Source organism: Eucyclogobius newberryi, unplaced genomic scaffold (genome assembly GCF_026437365.1).
Source record: "Eucyclogobius newberryi isolate DKJ021-1_F unplaced genomic scaffold, fEucNew1.0.hap1 SCAF_1, whole genome shotgun sequence".
Taxonomy (NCBI): domain Eukaryota; kingdom Metazoa; phylum Chordata; class Actinopteri; order Gobiiformes; family Gobiidae; genus Eucyclogobius; species Eucyclogobius newberryi.
This window is the reverse complement of record NW_027315723.1, coordinates 8,740,474-8,759,837: the sequence shown is the minus strand read 5'-3', so window position 1 is coordinate 8,759,837 and position 19,364 is coordinate 8,740,474. Positions and strand designations below refer to the sequence as shown.

The 19,364-nt window shown below is 41.8% G+C and overlaps 1 protein-coding gene across 2 annotated transcripts in view; it reads right to left on the bottom strand.

Annotated features, from left to right (window-relative positions):
- LOC140371509 (glutamate receptor ionotropic, kainate 2-like) overlaps window positions 1-19,364 on the bottom strand; it is a 132,825-nt gene that overhangs the window by 36,867 nt on the left and 76,594 nt on the right. For both annotated transcript variants that reach the window (XM_072458709.1, XM_072458773.1), the window contains exons 7-11: window positions 11,901-12,044; window positions 10,022-10,129; window positions 9,138-9,251; window positions 7,463-7,669; window positions 6,117-6,340 (exon numbers count right to left, since the gene is read on the bottom strand). In XM_072458709.1, coding sequence (XP_072314810.1) covers window positions 6,117-6,340; window positions 7,463-7,669; window positions 9,138-9,251; window positions 10,022-10,129; window positions 11,901-12,044 — 797 coding nt within the window. The remainder of the gene's footprint in view (window positions 1-6,116; window positions 6,341-7,462; window positions 7,670-9,137; window positions 9,252-10,021; window positions 10,130-11,900; window positions 12,045-19,364) is intronic.

The following is a 19,364-nucleotide window of genomic DNA, read 5'->3' as shown; positions in this document are numbered from 1 at the left end:
ATGGAGATATTTGGAAGCAATTGTAAATGCAATTAATATGAAGTTGTGAGTTTGTTTTGGGATTTGAGACAGGTAAGAAAACCTAATAATACTATTGAGGGACAGACAGTGACGCTGAGGCGGAGCCTTTTTGGGAACTTCCCTATGAACCCTGATCAGAACTGTTGAACTGGTGTGCAGAGTCAGTAAGATGCATGATCTATGATGCTGGTCCTATGTATCATTGGGTGACATAGTAATTATCACAGATATGTGTCCAGTCTATTTCAGACTTTTGAATATTGAGGTTTTTTTCCCACTTGTCCTTTGGTACTGCATTTGCTCTGTTGTGGTAGGATAAGAGTTAGGATTAGGGTTAGGACCTAACCCTAGCTTTTGTTTCCCACCTCATTACCATGATCAACATTAGGAAATGTTTCCTCCATGCCCCTTAAACATGTCGTGATGTTTTTACTTCTCTTCAACTAATATTAAATTCATGTTCACCTGCATGATAATGACACTGAAAAAAACCCTAAAAGAAAACAGACTAATCAGCAAAACTCCTGGCTAAACTGCTAACTCTGGGCCCCGTCACTACAGTCCCCTCATTCTCTATGTCGCGTTGGCCCTGCTTGTCAACACAAATATAGTCTGTATTCAGACGGGCCTGAGCCATGGTTTCGACCTTTGCCTGGAGCTGGTTAGTATTCCTCTGGGTCGTGTTCAGCCAATGTAAGGTCACCTCTGCACACAGGTGCACAGGGGACATGTCCGACTGCTAACATGCTTCCCTCCTCCATCTCTCCATCACTTCTCTTCTTCTTCACTCCTCCTTTTGTACTGCAATAACAAAACATGCTCCCCAGATCTTGCATTCAATTACCCAGGTTCTTTTGCTACCAACAGGAAAGGCTCAAAATAAGTAATTTAATCTAAACAGCAGCCCAACACAGTCAAGATTCCATTTTTTATATTATGCACTCATATAAAAACATAGTCACACCAGATCATTTTTGAGGAGGGTCCGCCACCTACTTATCTCATGGAAATGCAATTATTTTGCAGGGAGAGTTCCACAATATGGCATTAAACTTATCTTGGCCAGCGGCATGAACGTTTTATCAGACAGAATAGTGGTCAACTGGTCTAAGAGCGAGGCCATCGCCCTGAATCCTCTCACACACTCAAGTCATTTGAGATCAACACCTATTGTTTAGAAAACTGATGGTATGCGATATCTTGGCATCAACATTACATCCCCAATTGATACATTTTTTGAGTTAAACGGCCCTAAATTATTTAAAACTGTAAGAGATGATTTGAACAGATGGACAAACTTACCTTTATCACTATGGGGGAGGGCAGAAGTGCTCAAAATGAATGTGCTTAGCTTTTCTCTTCTCTGCCATCCCATTAGAAATCCCCCAGAGATGGTTCAGAGAAATCAATACACTATTTTCTTCATTCTTATGGAAAGGTAAGAAACCTAGAATAAGTCTGAAAAAATGATCTATCCCCAGGAAAAAGGGTGGACTAGGGATACCAGACATTCATAAGTATTATTTGGCATACAATGGTGTATATCCCCTTATCTGGACGTATGAGAGGGAGCAGGCAGCTATGGGTAGCTGGAGATGGCTGGAACAGAAACTTGTCGAGGTGAATTATAAGAATATTTCATTAGCCTCACTCTGGTATCATACCAAAATTAATAAAATCATAAAAAAATCCCATAATTTCATTTTCGTGTAGAATTGTCAATGAAATACACAAACAACTCAAAATGAATGGTGTAGCTTTACCTTCGTGCCCCATATGGGACAACCCAGTATTTAAGGCTGGTGGGAAACCTATTAGTAATAAATCATGGCAAGAAAGAAACATTATCAACCAAAGGTCATATCCTGGGAAGCAACTGAGAAATTATCTCCTTCATTGAACTCAAGAAATTTGAAAATACTGAAATGTATCCGAGTCATTCAAGCCAAATTTTGGCTTGAATGGCTCGGATACATTTCAGTATTTTCAAATTAAGTCCATCATGCAAAGTTATTCAAGCATCGTGTTAGCAGATAACAAACCCCTTGATATCAAGTTCAGGGATGCAGTCTCTGGCAGTGGAAAAGTATCTAAAATCTATAAGTTGTTAAGTTGCACTTCTTCTTGCACCTCTACCAAAGTGATAAAAGCACAATGGGAGAAAGATTTGGGTATACACTTAACATCAGAACAATGGGAAACTGTCCTGAGCCGCTCAAACAATCTTTCAAAATGTGTCAGGAATAAAATCATACAAATTAAGATTCTGTTCAGATCCTATATCACTCCACATAAACTTAAAAAAATGAATCATGGTGTTACAGATAAATGTTTGCACGGGTGTGGGATGAACGGAACTCTTATCCACTTACTGTGGCACTGCCCATAAACACAGACATTTTGGTTAAAAATCAGAGATTATCTATGTAAATTATTTAAAATCAACTTTCCTTTATAACCAGCAGTGAGCCTTCTGGGAAAACAAATAGAGGGAGCAACCACAAAAAAAATTCAATTTTTATTAGACTTAGCCTTCCTTTCAGCTAAACGGCTAATCCTAATAAACTAGAAAGTGAAGAAACCAAATTGTTTTAATATAGTAACTGGCAGAAGGACTTTCTGGAACTTGTGTCTATGGAACAAGCAGCTTCTGTTCTGCAAGATCTGGGCAGTGACCACAGTGACCACTCAGACTCTCTGAGTCAAATCATGGCACTATTGAAAGAAAATTAAACATATGGGAATATATCTTGAAATAACACTGACAATGATGAGCCACTCGGTCCACTCTTGTTCATTGTATTTTTATTTAGTTATTTATTTATTTATGTTATATGTGTGTGTGTGTGTGTGTGTGTGTGTGTATGTGTGTGTGTTTTACGAATGTATTCATGAACTTTCATTCATGTATTGTTTTTGTTTTTTCTTGTTATTGTTGCTGTTCCCGTTTGTTGTCTTTGTTGTACTGTATATGTAAAATAAAATAAAAAAATTATAAGAAAAAAAAAAAAAAGACTGAATAGTAGTAAGTGTAGGATAAAATGGAGAGGGGAAAGGAAATGGTAAAAACATACTGTAAATTGTTGGGGACCGGCATCGAACTCATGATCTACCAGCGAACACAAGGATTTGTGGTGCTGCTTGGTGAAATTTAAAAAAGAAAAGTAAATAAATAATTAAGGAGTTTAATGCCATATTGTTGAACATTCCAGGAAACACAATACAATTGCCTTTGGAGACAAGCAAGAAAAGGTCCACTGTGTACCTTAATTTAAAGTTCACATTGTGGACAGCGGGTCACAGAGGGATAATCAATGGCAGCATTTCAAGAACTTTACGTACAATGTAAATACTTCACTCGGAGTGTTTGAAAAGATGGTCTCAAAGCTAATGCTAAACTAAATTAAAACTTAAAATAGAAAATCAAAAACTTTAATATTTTACATGCCAATTGTTTACAGATACATACATACAGATCAATTCAGATTGTGGAGGTTTTTGGAGATTTATATTAGGTTAGCATTAGCTTCAATTAGCCCTCCAATAATATAACCTAATAACTTTTTCAACCATATTATGTAATAACACTCAATTGGATTCCTCTGCAGTCTAGTTCTGGACACCATTGTGTGGAGCATCAAGTGCTCGGGGGGCACCGACCTGACCAGGCAGTTTAGACTGAATGACACAGGCTATTTGTGCAGCAGCTGCTGTTTTCCTTTTACATTTAAACTGGGAGGCTAGAGCAGGCCTACTGTCTTTAGTTATTTATCAATACAGAACTAACAAAGGTTTGTCACCCGCTCTCTCTCTTCAAATTTGGAGGCCCACGGGCATCTCCACAAGGCACAGTTCACAAGGAGCAAAACGGTCTTTGGCCTCATATTCAATTAGAAACCATGAAAAAGAGAGAATGAAACAAGATATACGATGCGTCGAGCTGGTGTGGGTAACCTTGGAGCTGTTGTGCACAAAGCCAAAGTGGTTCAACTTCTTACAAATGTCAAAATCATGTTTGCAAGAAAAAGCGTCAATAGTTTGCAGCCTGTTGTGTTTGATAGAGCTTTGATCTGCAGAAGAGCAGGAGAAGGGCTCTGAGTGAGTGATACTGGAGAAGGGGCGGAGCAAGGACATTTAGGGACTTAATGAGTTGCATCTAAAATTCAAAGATTTTTGTTGAAAACTTCCAGCTTGAGAGCCCCAAGATCCCACTTAGGATTGTTATTTATGCAATATAATTACAAAATGTGTTAATTAAAAGAAATAACTTCCGAAACAGTTCCCTTATGGTTCTATTACAGACATCAAACCCCTAAGTACTTTTTAGCACCACTGAGCATGTCTGCTTAGGGCATCCAAATGACTAGCAGCGGCCCTGATTAAGAGGATTCACATTCTTCAATATTAAACTTCAAAACAGAAACATGATGTAACTATCTGAGCAGAATGTAATTACTGCAAATCCTGAGTCAATAAAATCCAGCTGTTATAATGGGGATTGAACCCAGAACTATCTTGAGTGAGGCTTGAGTGATTAACACACCTTATTTTTATAATTAAATAAAATACATTTTAAGCATGCCTTTTACTTACCAAGTTTAAGTCAGACAAAATGATCTATTTTGCATATTCTGATCTAACTTTGGTGACAGTTGCAGCTTTCTTCTTGAATAATCACTTCTGCAGGTAACATTTGTACGTTTCGGGAGAGCGTTCAGGTTCAGGAACATGCAGCTTTAAGCCATGCAGTTGAAGGAATTTGGCTTGTTTTGTTATTGGATGTGCAAGTTCAAGACATTTGATGATAAATGTAATGTTTAGCTTGGTTAAAATCTATATATGGTCATGATGAAAGGTATTTTTAAGTCATTACTATATGCAGTGTTTGTACTACTTGGTAAAAAGGCTGTTTACAATCAACAATATTGTATTATTAGCACTAATTTGGGTCTTTGGACATCTGAAATATGTTTACTTTAAATAAATGGAATATGCCATATTTCTTTTCTTTAACTAAAACCATATTGCCTTATAATATGTAATTCTAAGCAAAATATTATGTAAAATGTGTGTAGTTCTGCTTGGCAACTCATTGTCCATTTAATCTTTGCTCACCAAATTTACACATTGCCCTTTAATGATCCAAAAGCACTTGCCTATCGTAAATGTTCGTTACACGGTTGGACAAACTCGCCTCTTCGCCCACCCACTGTTAAGCACTCTCCCAGATGGCCCTTTAAAACTCTGCTCTCTGTTTATGCGGGGGAATCATTAGGTAAATTGTGGCATTGATTTCTGTGGATTATTTTGAACACTGGTGTTAAGCAATTTGTCCAGAGTGGCTTAGAGGACATTAAACACTGGAATGATAATACATGTTGGATTTAACAGCCCATTGTAAAGATGGTGCTGGAGCTTTTAGTGAATTAAGCGTTAAGTCTTTAGGTGTAGCAGAGAGGGCAAAGGAGAGTGAGTGCACTGATCAGCCAGAACATTGTGACACGGGATGGAAACAGCATTTCAGTGAACATTCAGTCAAATAATAAAATATGTTCTAAAAGAAAATTTGAGACTGGGGATGAAGGAAAAAGAAAAAAAAAGTTTGTGTTATTGTCGCTATAAAAACAGCAATTGGCCCTAAAGCTTATAATCTATCATTATAGCACATTTTAAACTTCCAACATTTTATTTTCTTATTCTTATGTCTATATCTTTTTTATTTTTTTTATTTTTCCAGGGGCATTATTAAAATATTTTGGACTAGTCTCCACTGTAATAGACGGTGATCCCACAACCAAATCATGCATAGGCTGATCAAAATTAATACAAATAAATCTATGAAAGTTGACTTTTGACTTTCATGTTTTTAATAGTTATTTTTTCCATTATATTAACTGTATTTTTGATGATATAATAGTTTTGAGTTAGTAATCTCCCTGGTGAGACCATTCAAGTTTGTCTATGATCAAAATGTTCATCCTAGAGCCTGACCTAAACTTATTAAAAGGACTCTGGCGATCGCTGGTCATAATATTTTGGCTGATCAATGCTTCTTTCTCTATGGGGCAAAAGCACAGGGTCAAATGCGATGTTACCTGGCAATGACAAACAGCACGCAACTGACACCCAAGCAAGCCAGCAGAATATACATCCAGATGTCGGGGGAGAGAGGGTTGAGGAAGGAGAAGACCCCGGGGTTGGTGCCGTTGGGTTTGCGGTACAGGATGCTGATGCCCAGGGTCATGAAGGGCTTGGAGAAGTCGATCACCTTCTCCCGAACGTACGTGATGGCCAGAGGGGCGATGGCCAGGTCCGCTTTCTGTGACGCAGGCAGAAAAGACGGGTGATGAGGAAGAAGAGGAAGGGGTAAAGGAAAGGATGAGGAGGAGAGAGTGAGAAAAGAGAAGGAAGGAAGCACGAGGAGGAGGGAAGAAGAAGAAGGTGGCTTATGGGAAAGGGAAGTAGCGGTAAAGGGTGAGGAGGAGGTGAGGAGAGAAGGAGAAGAGAGGAAGGGGTAAAGGATGAGGAGGAGAGAGAGTGAGAAAAGAGAAGGAAGGAAGCACGAGGAGGAGGGAAGAAGAAGAAGGTGGCTTATGGGAAAGGGAAGTAGCGGTAAAGGGTGAGGAGGAGGTGAGGAGAGAAGGAGAAGAGAGGAAGGGGTAAAGGATGAGGAGGAGAGAGAGTGAGAAAAGAGAAGGAAGGAAGCACGAGGAGGAGGGAAGAAGAAGAAGGTGGCTTATGGGAAAGGGAAGTAGCGGTAAAGGGTGAGGAGGAGGTGAGGAGAGAAGGAGAAGAGAGGAAGGGGTAAAGGATGAAGAGGAGAGAGAGTGAGAAAAGAGAAGGAAGGAAGCACGAGGAGGAGGGAAGAAGAAGAAGGTGGCTTATGGCAAAGGGAAGTAGCGGTAAAGGGTGAGGAGGAGGTGAGGAGGGAAGGAGAAGAGAGGAAGGGGTAAAGGATGAGGAGGAGAGAGAGTGAGAAAAGAGAAGGAAGGAAGCACGAGGAGGAGGGAAGAAGAAGAAGGTGGCTTATGGGAAAGGGAAGTAGCGGTAAAGGGTGAGGAGGAGGTGAGGAGAGAAGGAGAAGAGAGGAAGGGAGAGACGAGACAAGGGGGATGTGACAGCAGGGGAAGGTGAGAACAAAGAGTGAAGAGGAAGGAGGACGGGGGATTAACGGGACGAAGTGGTGAGAAAGAGAAAAGATCGTTAGGCGCCAATAAGAGGAGAGGGGTAATGGGACTAATATTTCTGAGGAGGTTTCAATACGTGGATCATTCGCTACGTTAATATGCACGCCAGGAGAACAGAGTCTCTGGCCAAGTCCAATATGATTTCTAAAAGATTCGTTAATGTTCTTTCAGTTATTTAGATACAAAAAGAAGATAAATCGACTACGCCTTTGATATTGATAGGATCTTATCAATTCCCATCCCGCTGTACTCACGTGGTCGATGAGTTCGCGCACCATGCCGTTCCACAGGCCCGTGCTCTCGTCCAGCACCCCGTACCTCCCATCTTCCACCAAGCGCACCTCGTACCGGAATCCCAAAATGGCCGCCAGCTCCTTCAGCAGGTCGATGCAGTAGCCTTCGAAGCGCTCGTTCCCGTACAGAGGCTTGTCTGACTTCTTAAACATCACGTACGGCTCCTCCTGCAGACACAAAAAAAGATTGTATTATTATTATATTTGTGTGTTTGTGAGGCCATACTGCACAGAACCCTCAAGCTCCTAGGCCTTTGGTGGAGGACCCGAGCTTGGAAAAATGATGAGCCTGTTGCGGAGGCTGAGAAGAGATTTTGTAATATTGAACAGACTATAGTAATCCCAAAGTTGTCACACATTCTGCCGAGACAGTCGAGAGCAGCAATGCACAACAAAGCATACAAACTCGAGAAACAACCATGGTAGCAGCAACTTTTACCAAGGCTATTATTGTATAATCATAAATAAAATCTACTGCACAGTACAGTTTAACACCATGCTAATTTTTGTGGTTATCAACAGCGGTGCATCTAATTTATTGATTTTTACTGGTTAACGGGAGCAATCTAGCAGGAAGTGAAAGCGTTTGACACACTGTAGAAGACGACGTCAGTGGACAGTGGTCACTGTCCAGGGGACACACTGTGTTTTCTATATTTAAAGCTTCAAAACGCTATGTGTTTTATTATAATCAGGCTCATATTCATGGAGAACTTAGTCTAATGAGGAAGTGAATCTAGACACGGCTGAACACAAAAACACAGGTGGAGCGCGGACGTGCGATATACAGTGATCTGCAGTTTAGAACCTGCCACAGTGAAATGAGACTTCCTTTCACGGGTCAAAAGACAACATGTGCATCACCATGGACCATATTTCTGTGTAAATATCTCATGTTACGTAACACTCACTCGATAAGTACGAGCTCAGGAGCAGATGAACCAGATGTGAAGACACAGACACAGGTGAATACGCTCACACAGAGTAATCAATGACAGAAGTTAAACTTCAAAATGCTGTGTGTTTTATTACAATCCAACTCATATTCACAGAGAAATTAGTCTAACTAGTCCCATAGCGTAGCGCACTGCAGATGCACCGCGTTTATGTGTAAATATCTGCGGTTTATTGACAGGTGTGGCCCGTTATGTACAATTTATTTTTCTTTGTGAATTTCGTGTGCACAGCTTTTATTCAGGAGCTCTAAAGCCTGAAAATGACGGTACACTTGGACTGAACAGCTGCTGTAGGATTCAGTTCTAAAACCTTTTACTGAAGCGGTGACAGCGCTCTGCTGTCTGATAGTTGTACACTACACATCTTCTTCCTTTGTTTTAACAAATGTACTAAAATGTTATAGGTTGCTCTTTGTCATAGCTCATCTCAGTCTGATTATCCAGGATACTCTGAATCTCATGTGTACATGATCCTGGTTTCTCTGAGCACACTAAATGTCATGTGCAGATTACATAACCGGGATAAGGCTCATTAATGGGATACTTGAGCACATGTAAATACACTATATGATTACAACACATAATGATGAAGAAATGAGTGTAGGCTCCTTCTCCCACCGGGCTAGTCCTATTAGAGTGTGTGTTTGTCTACCAGCTGCATATGTATAACGCTGCAGTACCAGAATAGTGGAGACGCGCAGGGACTTGTTTGCCAGAGAGTCGGTGATGTTGGACGTCTTGCTCTTGTGGCTGTCTGTCATGTTGAGACCACTGGGGGGATCCCAAATTCCAATCTGTGCAAGTACAGAGCTCATATCAGGTCACACATACACACAAATGCAGCCTTTTGACAGAAATATGAACTTCTGCCCCATATTTAAACAAGGACTAAACCAGGACTAAAATAGCAGGCTAAATTAAAAATGTTTTCCACACAAATTGATGAAAGAGTGCTTCCACACCGACGGGACATTTTTACTAAATTACTCACCCTAATCCTAAATCAACCTTATCCAGGTCCAAAATGAGCATTGCTAGCATAGCACTGGTGTGAAGTGCATGTTGTTTGGCATAACTACATTGTGGGAAAATAGTGAAATCCCCTATACAGTAATACTATAATTCTATGATGCATTCTATTTATATAGAATCTTTGGACACGCTCCACAACCGGTGGTGGCAAGCTACTATTGTAGCTACTGCCCTGGACCAGACTGACTAAAGCGAGGCTTCCAATCGACACCATCAGCCCCTCTGACCACCACCAACACTCACACACCAGATACACAGGCGTAGGTGGGTGAAGTGTCTAGGACACAATAGATGTTTTTCACTGTGGCACCTGGTGTTCCAGTATTTCACATCCAAGTATTTTATGCGTTGATGACATAGACACAGTGATAAATTGGTAGAACTCAATGCTTCATCCAGTATTTTTGCCACCTGACTGATGTGAAACTATGACAAATATTTACCACAGGTTTTATCTCAGCAAATGAAATAATTATCAGAAAAATACGGTGACCTGTCATGCACTTGAAGTATGTTAAAACTGTCCTGGTACCTTCTCCAGTCCATCCTCCTTGAGACTGATGACGTCCAGGTCAAAGTCTGTCCTGAGTCCGTTTGTCCTGTTGAAGAGGACACGCCCTGTCAGCCCGTCCCACTGAGCCTACACACATGGACACACAATATTATTACAGCCATGAACCAAAACATGTCAGGTTCTGAGCGTCCACTGTGGAACTGCATGATCTGGGGAGAAAATCGTACAGAAAATGATTTGTGATTGCAATTCATTTATGAGAACAATTACATCTGAACTGCTGAACTAATACAAGAATCCCATACGTTTCAGTCGATGTTTGTGGAGGTCTAAACTACAGGTTTAACAGATTTTACACTAAAAATAGGTTGTTGCAGATATTGTGGTACAGCTCCTACTACTATAATGATAATAATACTTTCTGCGCTTAGAACCCGGCAGAGAACGAGTGATGCGCAGGAGGTGCAGAGTGGGAGAACATATAATGAAACTAACTTCTGCAAAGATGGTGCTGGGGCCTGTGAGATTATACTGCACGTTTACAGTACCGAGTCATGTCTTCTGCGGCAAAATACGCACCTTTTAATGCCTCAGCTGTATTTGAACAAAGTTGAACTAAATACATATAGCAGACAAAAGCAAAACACCAGATAACTATCACTATAGCTTCATTCATCTTAACCTGATTCATTCATCTGTCAAATACTATTATTACCATCAACCTGTGTTCTTGCTCCATTACTGCAGTTTACCAAAGAGAAAGAGTTGATGTAGATTCTCGACTCTAGAGTCATCTGCCATCTTTTCTCCTAATCATTCAAACTGTATCTGTGCTAATTATGAATTCTGTTTTTCTACAAAAAACCCCAAAACAAAACAAAAAAGAGTCTGGCAGGTCTGACAGGCAGGACTTCATTATGCATGTGGGGAATTGTGCCTGAACTTTCATATAAAAGAGACAGACACAGGGAGCGAGAGAGAGGTAGAGAGAGAGAGAGATGTAGAGAAGAGAGAGAAAGAGAGAAGAGAGAGCGAGAGAGGGGTAGAGAAGAGAGAGAGAGAGAGAGAGAAAGAGAGAGAGAGAGAGTGGGAGGTTGAGAAGAGAGAGAGAGAGAGAGAAAGAGAGAGAAAGAGAGAGACAAAGAGAGGAGAGAGAGGGGAGAGAGAGAGAGGGAGATAAATTGCTTGCAGTGATAAGATCCAGGAGTGAAAAACAGCAGGATATTGAACACAGAATAAGGCTGAACTTGAAACCAAACTAAAGGTGTTTTGTAGGTTTTCTGCTCAATTCCATTGTCTAAATCAGGACTAAACCAGGTCTAAACCAGGTCCAAACCAGGTCTAAACCAGGTCTAAATCAGGACTAAACCAGGTCTAAACCAGGTCCAAACCAGGTCTAAACCAGGTCTAAATCAGGACTAAACCAGGTCTAAATCAGGTCTAAACCAGGTCTAAACCAGGTCTAAACCAGAACTAAACCAGGTCTAAACCAGGTCTAAACCAGGTCTAAACCATGTCTAAACCAGGACTAAACCAGGTCTAAACCAGGTCCAAACCAGGTCTAAACCAGGTCTAAATCAGGACTAAACCAGGTCTAAATCAGGTCTAAACCAGGTCTAAACCAGGTCTAAACCAGAACTAAACCAGGTCTAAACCAGGTCTAAACCAGGTCTAAACCAGGACTAAACCAGGACTAAACCAGGTCTAAACCAGGTCTAAACCAGGACTAAACCAGGTATAAATCAGGACTAATTCAGGACTAAACCAGGTCTAAATCAGGACTAATTCAGAACTAAACCAGGTCTAAACCAGGTCTAAACCAGGTCTAAATCAGGACTAAATCAGGACTTAACCAGGAGTAAACTAGGACTAAATCAGGACTTAACCATGTCTGTACCTCTTTGATGAGATTGATGAAGCGGCCTCCGAACCTCCAGGGCTTGTGGCGGTTGCACTGCAGAGAGCTGACGGTGATCTGCGAGGCCTGCTGCACCGCCACGGCAACCACATGCACCGCGTCGTACATGAGGGCGGCGTCCGTCTGCAAAAAACAACACAAACACTATTTTATTAACGTACTGTACAGATAAGCGAGTTGAAATATTACATTTGATTTTGATAAAGTAAAATTCTGTTCAGAGTGCACTTTGTAAACAACTAAAGGAGCACTAGAAGACTGAAATATGAATTGATAAACTAACTAAAATTCCGATTTTAGTTTGTAGAAGTCCAAAAAGAGATCCAAAAATATATTTCTACAAAAAGACAGCATTCTTTGCAGTTGACATTCAATTAGCTAAATAATTGCATTCGCTGCCATTTGATGATTGCTCCAACTCAAATTGTGATTGGATTGCGGTATATTTTGCTGTCCTACATTCTTTATCAAATGACCAGACCAAATGGATTCACTCACTCACAAATCACATTCATATTTAGGTCACCTGGACAATGTGTCTCAAGATAAGATAAGATAATCCTTTATTGTCCACACATGGGGAAATTTCTGTGTTACAACGCAGTAGATACAGAGAAAAGGACAGAAAACTTATAGGAAGTTTGAAAAAAACAACACTCTTAATAGAAGAACTCTTATAAACAAAACAAAAAAAACTCTTATTAACAAAACTCCTCTCATATCTTAAAGGCGCAATGGACGAATTTTTCGGCGATTTGAGAACGCAGGCGGACGTGCGCATGCGCACTCCCCCGTGCGGACTGATACAACACATAAGTGCGTTTGTTTATTTGCGTGACGGATCGCATCGCATCTATCGTCTCCCGTAGATTTCCGTCTTTTATGAGTCAACTCGAAGAGTCTCTCTCCGTCTTCATTTTGTCCCGTACACTGAGGGAACTATGATAGATCAATGCGCTTAGACACGCGGAACCGTGCTGCTCTCGGGGGACGAGCCACACGAGGCTGCAGGTGAGCAGTAGGTGCGTTTTATGATTGATATGTGGCAGGACTAATCGGCCGTCCACGCCACGAGGAAATAAGACTAAAATTTGGGCCAAAAAAATCTTCCATTTAACCTTTAATAAGGAATGGAGGAAAAAGAATAAATAAAATAAAATAAAAAGATAAAGATAAAATAAAAATAATAATAAAGTAAATAATAATAAAGTAAAGTAAAAATAGCTGGCATAAGACTAAATAATACTAATACTAATGGTAAGTAAACAAAACACTCTTATTTACATCAGTTGTATGCACATGAAAAATTATGGCCTTAATTGCTTGTGAGTACGACAGTTATTGCACATGAATATGACAGTATTGCACATGGTTAAGTCAGTATTGCACATGAATATGACGGTATTGCACATGGTTAAGTCAGTATTGCACATGAATATGACGGTATTGCACATGGTTAAGTCAGAATGGCACATGAATATGACGGTATTGCACATGAATATGACGGTATTGCACATGAATATGACGGTATTGCACATAGTTAAGTCAGTATTGCACATGAATATGACGGTATTGCACATGGTTAAGTCAGTATTGCACATGAATATGACGGTATTGCACATGGTTAAGTCAGTATTGCACATGAATATGACGGTATTGCACATGGTTAAGTCAGAATGGCACATGAATATGACAGTATTGCACATGAATATGACGGTATTGCACATAGTTAAGTCAGTATTGTACATGAATATGACGGTATTGCACATGGTTAAGTCAGAATGGCACATGAATATGACGGTATTGCACATGATTAAGTCAGTAAAGTATTGCACGTGTTCAGGGCTAACAGTTTTTGTTATAAAGTATTAAAAAAACATTGCCAAAATAAAAAAAATAGTGTCAAAACCAGATTTAGAGAGACTTTTCCATGCGTTTGTCTCCAGTAGATTAGACTACTGTAACGGCCTGCTCACTGGCCTCTCCAAACCAGCTGTAAAACAGCTGCAGTACATCCAGAACGCTGCTGCTCGGGTCCTGACTAGAACCAGGAAGTACGATCACATTAGTCCTGTTCTCAGGTCTCTGCACTGGCTCCTGTGGCTCAGAGAATAGACTTTAAAGCAGCTCTGCTTGTGTACAAGTCTCTCCATGGCCTAGCACCAAAGTACATCTTGGATATGTTAGTGCCATATGAACCATCGCGGACTCTTGAGGACCTCAGGGACCGGCCTCCTGCTGGTGCCAGAGTCAGGACTAAACATGGACCGGCCTCCTGCTGGTGCCCAGAGTCAGGACTAAACATGGGGAATCTGCGTTTCAGTTTTATGCAGCTAAAACCTGGAACAGTCTTCCTGAAGATGTGAGACAGGCTTCTACTCTGACAATGTTCAAATCTAAGCTAAAAACAGTTTTGTTTAGCTGCGCATATGACTGAAAGGATTTTTTCTTTGCACTCTTCTCTTTTGTTTGTGATTTTATTAGTTTAGAAAATCAGTTGGATTGATAATTTTTAATTTTGTTAATTTTATTGTATTTCTGTTTCTGTAATTTCTTTGTGATTTGAATGCATTTTTCCTGCTGTGAAGCACTTTGAATTGCCTTGTGTATGAAATGTGCTCTACAAATAAACTTGCCTTGCCTTGCCTTGCCTTAAAGTCTGACAGCAGCAGGAAGGATAGACCTGCGAAACCTCTCCGCAGGTCTTGCCTACGGACACAAAGGCAATCACTGGTCGAATCTGGATTTGAACCCACAACCTTACAGTTATGAGTGTCAGAAGTGGACACAGCGACCGAAGTGTCTTTCCCAGGAAGATCATCGTGCAAAGTTCAAAGTGTGGATTATTGAGTGTTTTTCGTTGTGTCGTGGTGATGTGCGCTAGCTCTGAGCTAGCCCCCCCGGCCCCACCGCGCTCCTCGGCCACAGCCGCCGTATGGATCGGCGCCGGTGCGTTTATACAAAGGAGGAACTCATGAAACTGCGGAAAACCATCGTCTTACCCGGAGATCGTCACGTTATCCCGGCGGACATCCTAATTTTTCCCCTCCATCCCTTGTTGGGAAATGGGAGGTTTTGTCTATAGGAGTTTTTGTTTATAAGAGTTCTTCTATTAAGAGTGTTTTTTAAACTTCCTATATTCTGTGATCTGTCCTTTTCCTCTGTATCTACTGCGTTGTATCAATGAAATTTCCCCATGTGTGGACAATAAAGGATTATCTTATCTTATCTTATCTTTAGTGTGTATTACAGTTTTTCACAGTTGCTAACACCCAAAAAGCAAAGATTTGGCACAATTTGCACAACCTTCACTTCATGTACCAATTGCTCGCCCCAAGTTGGCACTAATTCACACTCCCTTATCTCCATTAGACTCTGACTTTCCTTCTTTACACTCTGATGTCAATTACAAATCACCTTGCTGTCAAAACACTACACACAATTTTCGGTTGTTGCACACAGTTCTCAAGTAAAATCTCAAAGCATCAACCTATAACATTCAAATATTCAAAACACTACACACAATGTTCAGTCGTTGAACACACTTCTTAAGTAAAATCTTGTGGCGACGTCAGTGTGGAGGCCTGTCAGGGCTTCATGCGCCACTCAAGGCGATGTTTTTGTGAGGGGGGGACGGTTTACTGTACTGTACTGTTCTGTGTGTGCTAAAAATACTGTAAACTTTTTGTGGTTGCATATTTGTGTGCTGTTTTATGTTTGACTACAAAAGTTTACAAAAGTTAAGGCCTACAGACATTTTACAAAAGGAGAAATGGCACATTTTCCACATTGTCATTCATATGGTGTGTTCTGTTTCTATAATTGTGTTTTCAGCTTTGCACATAAGTGTGCTGTAAATGCTTGGTAGTGTGCAGACAAATGCTTAGTTGTGTGTACTCAATGAATGGTGTGTGTGTGTCATTTGAAAAAATGGCTGTGTGAACCAAATGAAAACACGAGTTCCATTTTGTGAACAGGTCAGAGATTTGATGGCAAAGAGTCATCTTGCAAAGGGAGTGTCAGGTTTAGCATTTTGTGTGTGAGGTTTTCAGATCTGTGTGTTCAGTTTGAAAAAAGCCGTTATTGTTTTGAGAAACGGGTGTTAACAATTGTGAAAAACTGTATTTATCCTCTGGATTTGACTCATCCTACAATTTGGCTGGGGAGCCCTGTCCGGAGCAGTGGTCGCTGCAGCGCACCTTCCCGTCTCCAGAGCTTGAACAGGAGCGTATCTGGAGAATTTGACATATTGTCCATGTTTTTTGTTGATGGGAGAAACTGGAGTGAAACCCAGACACGAAGAAAACATGCAAACTCTGCACAGAAAGGCCTGGTCTGGGAGATAAGTAGCTTATTTCCATCTGCCGTCCCTGATTAGTCCTCTGTTCATTCTTTTGCTTATATTCTTCATTTCCCGTGTGACCCTCTGTGTCCCAGTGAACAGAGGGATGCACACAGCACCAGGTGAGAGAGAGAGAGGGAGAGGTGAGAGGGGAGGGAGAGAGGAGAGAGAGAGAGGGAGGGAGGGAGAGGGGAGAGAGACAGAGAGAGGGAGAGAAGAGAGAGAGAGGGAGAAGGAGAGGAGAGAGGAGAGAGGGGGAGAGGAGAGAGGGAGGGAGAGAGAGGGAGGGAGAGGGGGAGAGGGGAGAGAGAGAGAGAGAGAGAAGAGAGAGGGAGAGAGAGAGAGGGAGAAGGAGAGGAGAGAGGGGGAGAGGAGAGAGGGAGGGAGAGGGGGAGAGGGGAGAGAGAGAGGAGAGAGAGAAGGAGGGAGAGGGGGAGAGGGGAGAGAGAGAGAGGGAGAGGGGGAGAGGGGAGAGAGAGAGAGAGAGAGAGGGAGAGAGAGAGAGAGGGAGAGGAGAGAGGGGGAGAGGAGAGAGGGGGAGAGGAGAGAGAAGAGAGAGGGAGGGAGAGGAGGAGAGAGAGAAGAGAGGGGGAGGAGAGAAGAGAGAGGGTGAGAGGGGGGAGAGAGAGGAGAAATAAAGGAGAGAAGAGAGAAGAGAGGAGAGAGAAGAGAAAGGAGAAAGAGAGGAGAGAGAGGAGAAAGAGAGGAGAGAGAAGAGAGGAGAGAGAAGAGAGAGGAGAAAGAGAGGAGAGGAGAGAGAAAAGAGGAGAGAAGAGAGAAGAGAGGAGAGGGAAGAGAGGAGAGGGAAGAGAGGAGAGGGAAGAGAGGAGAGAGGAGAGAGACACACAGGATGTTAAGGGATAAGAAGAACGTACAACTGTTTATAAAAGTCCATTTATCCATTTTCTTCCACTTATCGGGAAGGACACGAGCTCCTTCTAAAGCTCTTTTTCTCATGGATGCCAACAACCTGATTTAAAAAAAACAACAACACATAAATATGCAATAAATGTCTGCAGACTTTCTTTAAACACAGTATTTTTCATGGTATACGATTTCCACCAGCTTGTCGCCATGGAGAGGTTGATGCTTTGCTCGGCTTATAACATTCATTCAGTTTCACTTGTTTTTATTGCGCAAACAAAAACCTTCCACAAAACATCTTCAACTTTCCTCCATTGGGGAAGATTCTAGGTAAAGCAATAGCATCGCCATGGAGACGAGCAGGTGGTGGACTCCCCAGAAAAGTGACACAGGGCACATTTGAAATTGCATTAAATGAAACAATAACAAGCACTTTGGCCTGAAAATGAATAAGACTGACAGTAAACTGGCTCTAGCTGCAACGCTCAATCATAGACTATAATAATAATCAAACACCACAAAAACTAGCTCAATAGGCAATTGTACAATAGTTATAATCGTTTTAAAGAATTGCTGACAACTCTAACCTAATTGTGACACATTGGAAGTGTAAAACTTGGTAGTAGCTTTAGTGGTATCTCCACAAAGGGCTCAGAGGATGTGGAAGCCGGAATATTTCGCTCTAAAATAAGAAACAGACTGCCAGAAGCACACGTGGAGATTTCATACGCGCAATGTTAGAAAAACGTCAAGTTTACGTGTACTTAATGGCATGAAAATGGGTCAAACAACGATGTAATGCTTTCCAGCTCAGTTTAGGAATATCTAAATGTGTTCAAATGTGTTGTAAAGCAGATGTAAGTGATAAATAACATGATAAATCAGGTAAAAAACTGGGGGAAAGTGAGTCAATGTTGAGAGATGGAAAATGAGTAAATGATACTTCAGTTCAAATAGAGTCCTTGTGTGTACTCCAGATACTCCTGACTTTGCAGAGGTGTTTTCTTCTGCACAGAACGGGCCGGACACGTGGAAAAACCCCATCTTCGCTTTCCTTACACATCTGCTCGCTCTGTCCATCACATTCCTCCTTCTCTCTCTCTCTCTCTCTCTCTCTCTCTCTCTCTCTCTCTCCTCTCTCTCTCTCTCTCTCTCTCTTCTTCTCTTCTTAAATATTTTAACACTTTCACTTCTTCCCTTCTTCTCCTCTCCTCTCCCTTCTCTCTCCTCTCCCCTCTCCTCTCTCCCCTCTCCCTTCTCTCTCCTCTCCTCTCTCCTCTCTCCCCTCTCCCTTCTCTCTCCTCTCCTCTCCCCTCTCTCCTCTCTCCCCTCTCCCCTCTCCCTTCTCTCTCCTCTCCTCTCTCCCTCCCCTCTCCCCTTCTCTCTCCTCTCCTCTCCCCTCTCTCCTCTCTCCCCCTCTCCCCTCTCCCTTCTCTCTCCTCTCCTCTCCCCTCTCTCCTCTCTCCCCTCTCCCTTCTCTCTCCTCTCCTCTCCCCTCTCTCCTCTCTCCCCTCCTCACCCTCTCCCTTCTCTCTCCTCTCCTCTCCCCTCTCTCCTCTCTCCCTTCTCTCTCTCTCTCCTCTCTCCTCTCCTCTCTCCCCTCTCTCCTTCTCTCTCCTCTCCTCTCCCCTCTCTCCTCTCTCCTTCTCTCTTCTCTCTCCTCTCTCCTCTCCTCTCTCTCCTCTCCTCTCTCCCCTCTCCTCTCTCCCTTCTCTCTCCTCTCCCCTCTCCTCTCTCCTCTCTCCTCTCTCCCTTCTCTCTCCTCTCCTCTCCCCTCTCCCTTCTCTCTCCTCTCTTCTCTCTCCTCTCCTCTCTCCTCTCTCCCTTCTCTCTCCTCTCCTCTCTCCCTTCTCTCTCCTCTCTCCTCTCTCCTCTCTCCTCTCCTCTCTCTTCTCTCCTCTCACCTGAAATATTTGCCGCGGAAAAACATTTGAGAAAAAATACATCTTAAATAACTTAATCTACTCAACTGTTTTAACACACTTTGTATAAAAAACTGCACAACACACAGCTCATCATTGTTTAATGTTTGCATTAACCTGCTCACAATACTCTTAAAGTGCATTATTACACTACAAAACTGCACATAAGTATGTTTAATGCCAAACTGCAGAACAATCCAGGCAGAACTGAAACAACTCGATGAGACAAGCAGGTGGCAGTCCCTCAAAAGCACCTTTAAATGACAGTAACACATGAATGAATGAATACCAAAATACTTCCAAATGTACACATCA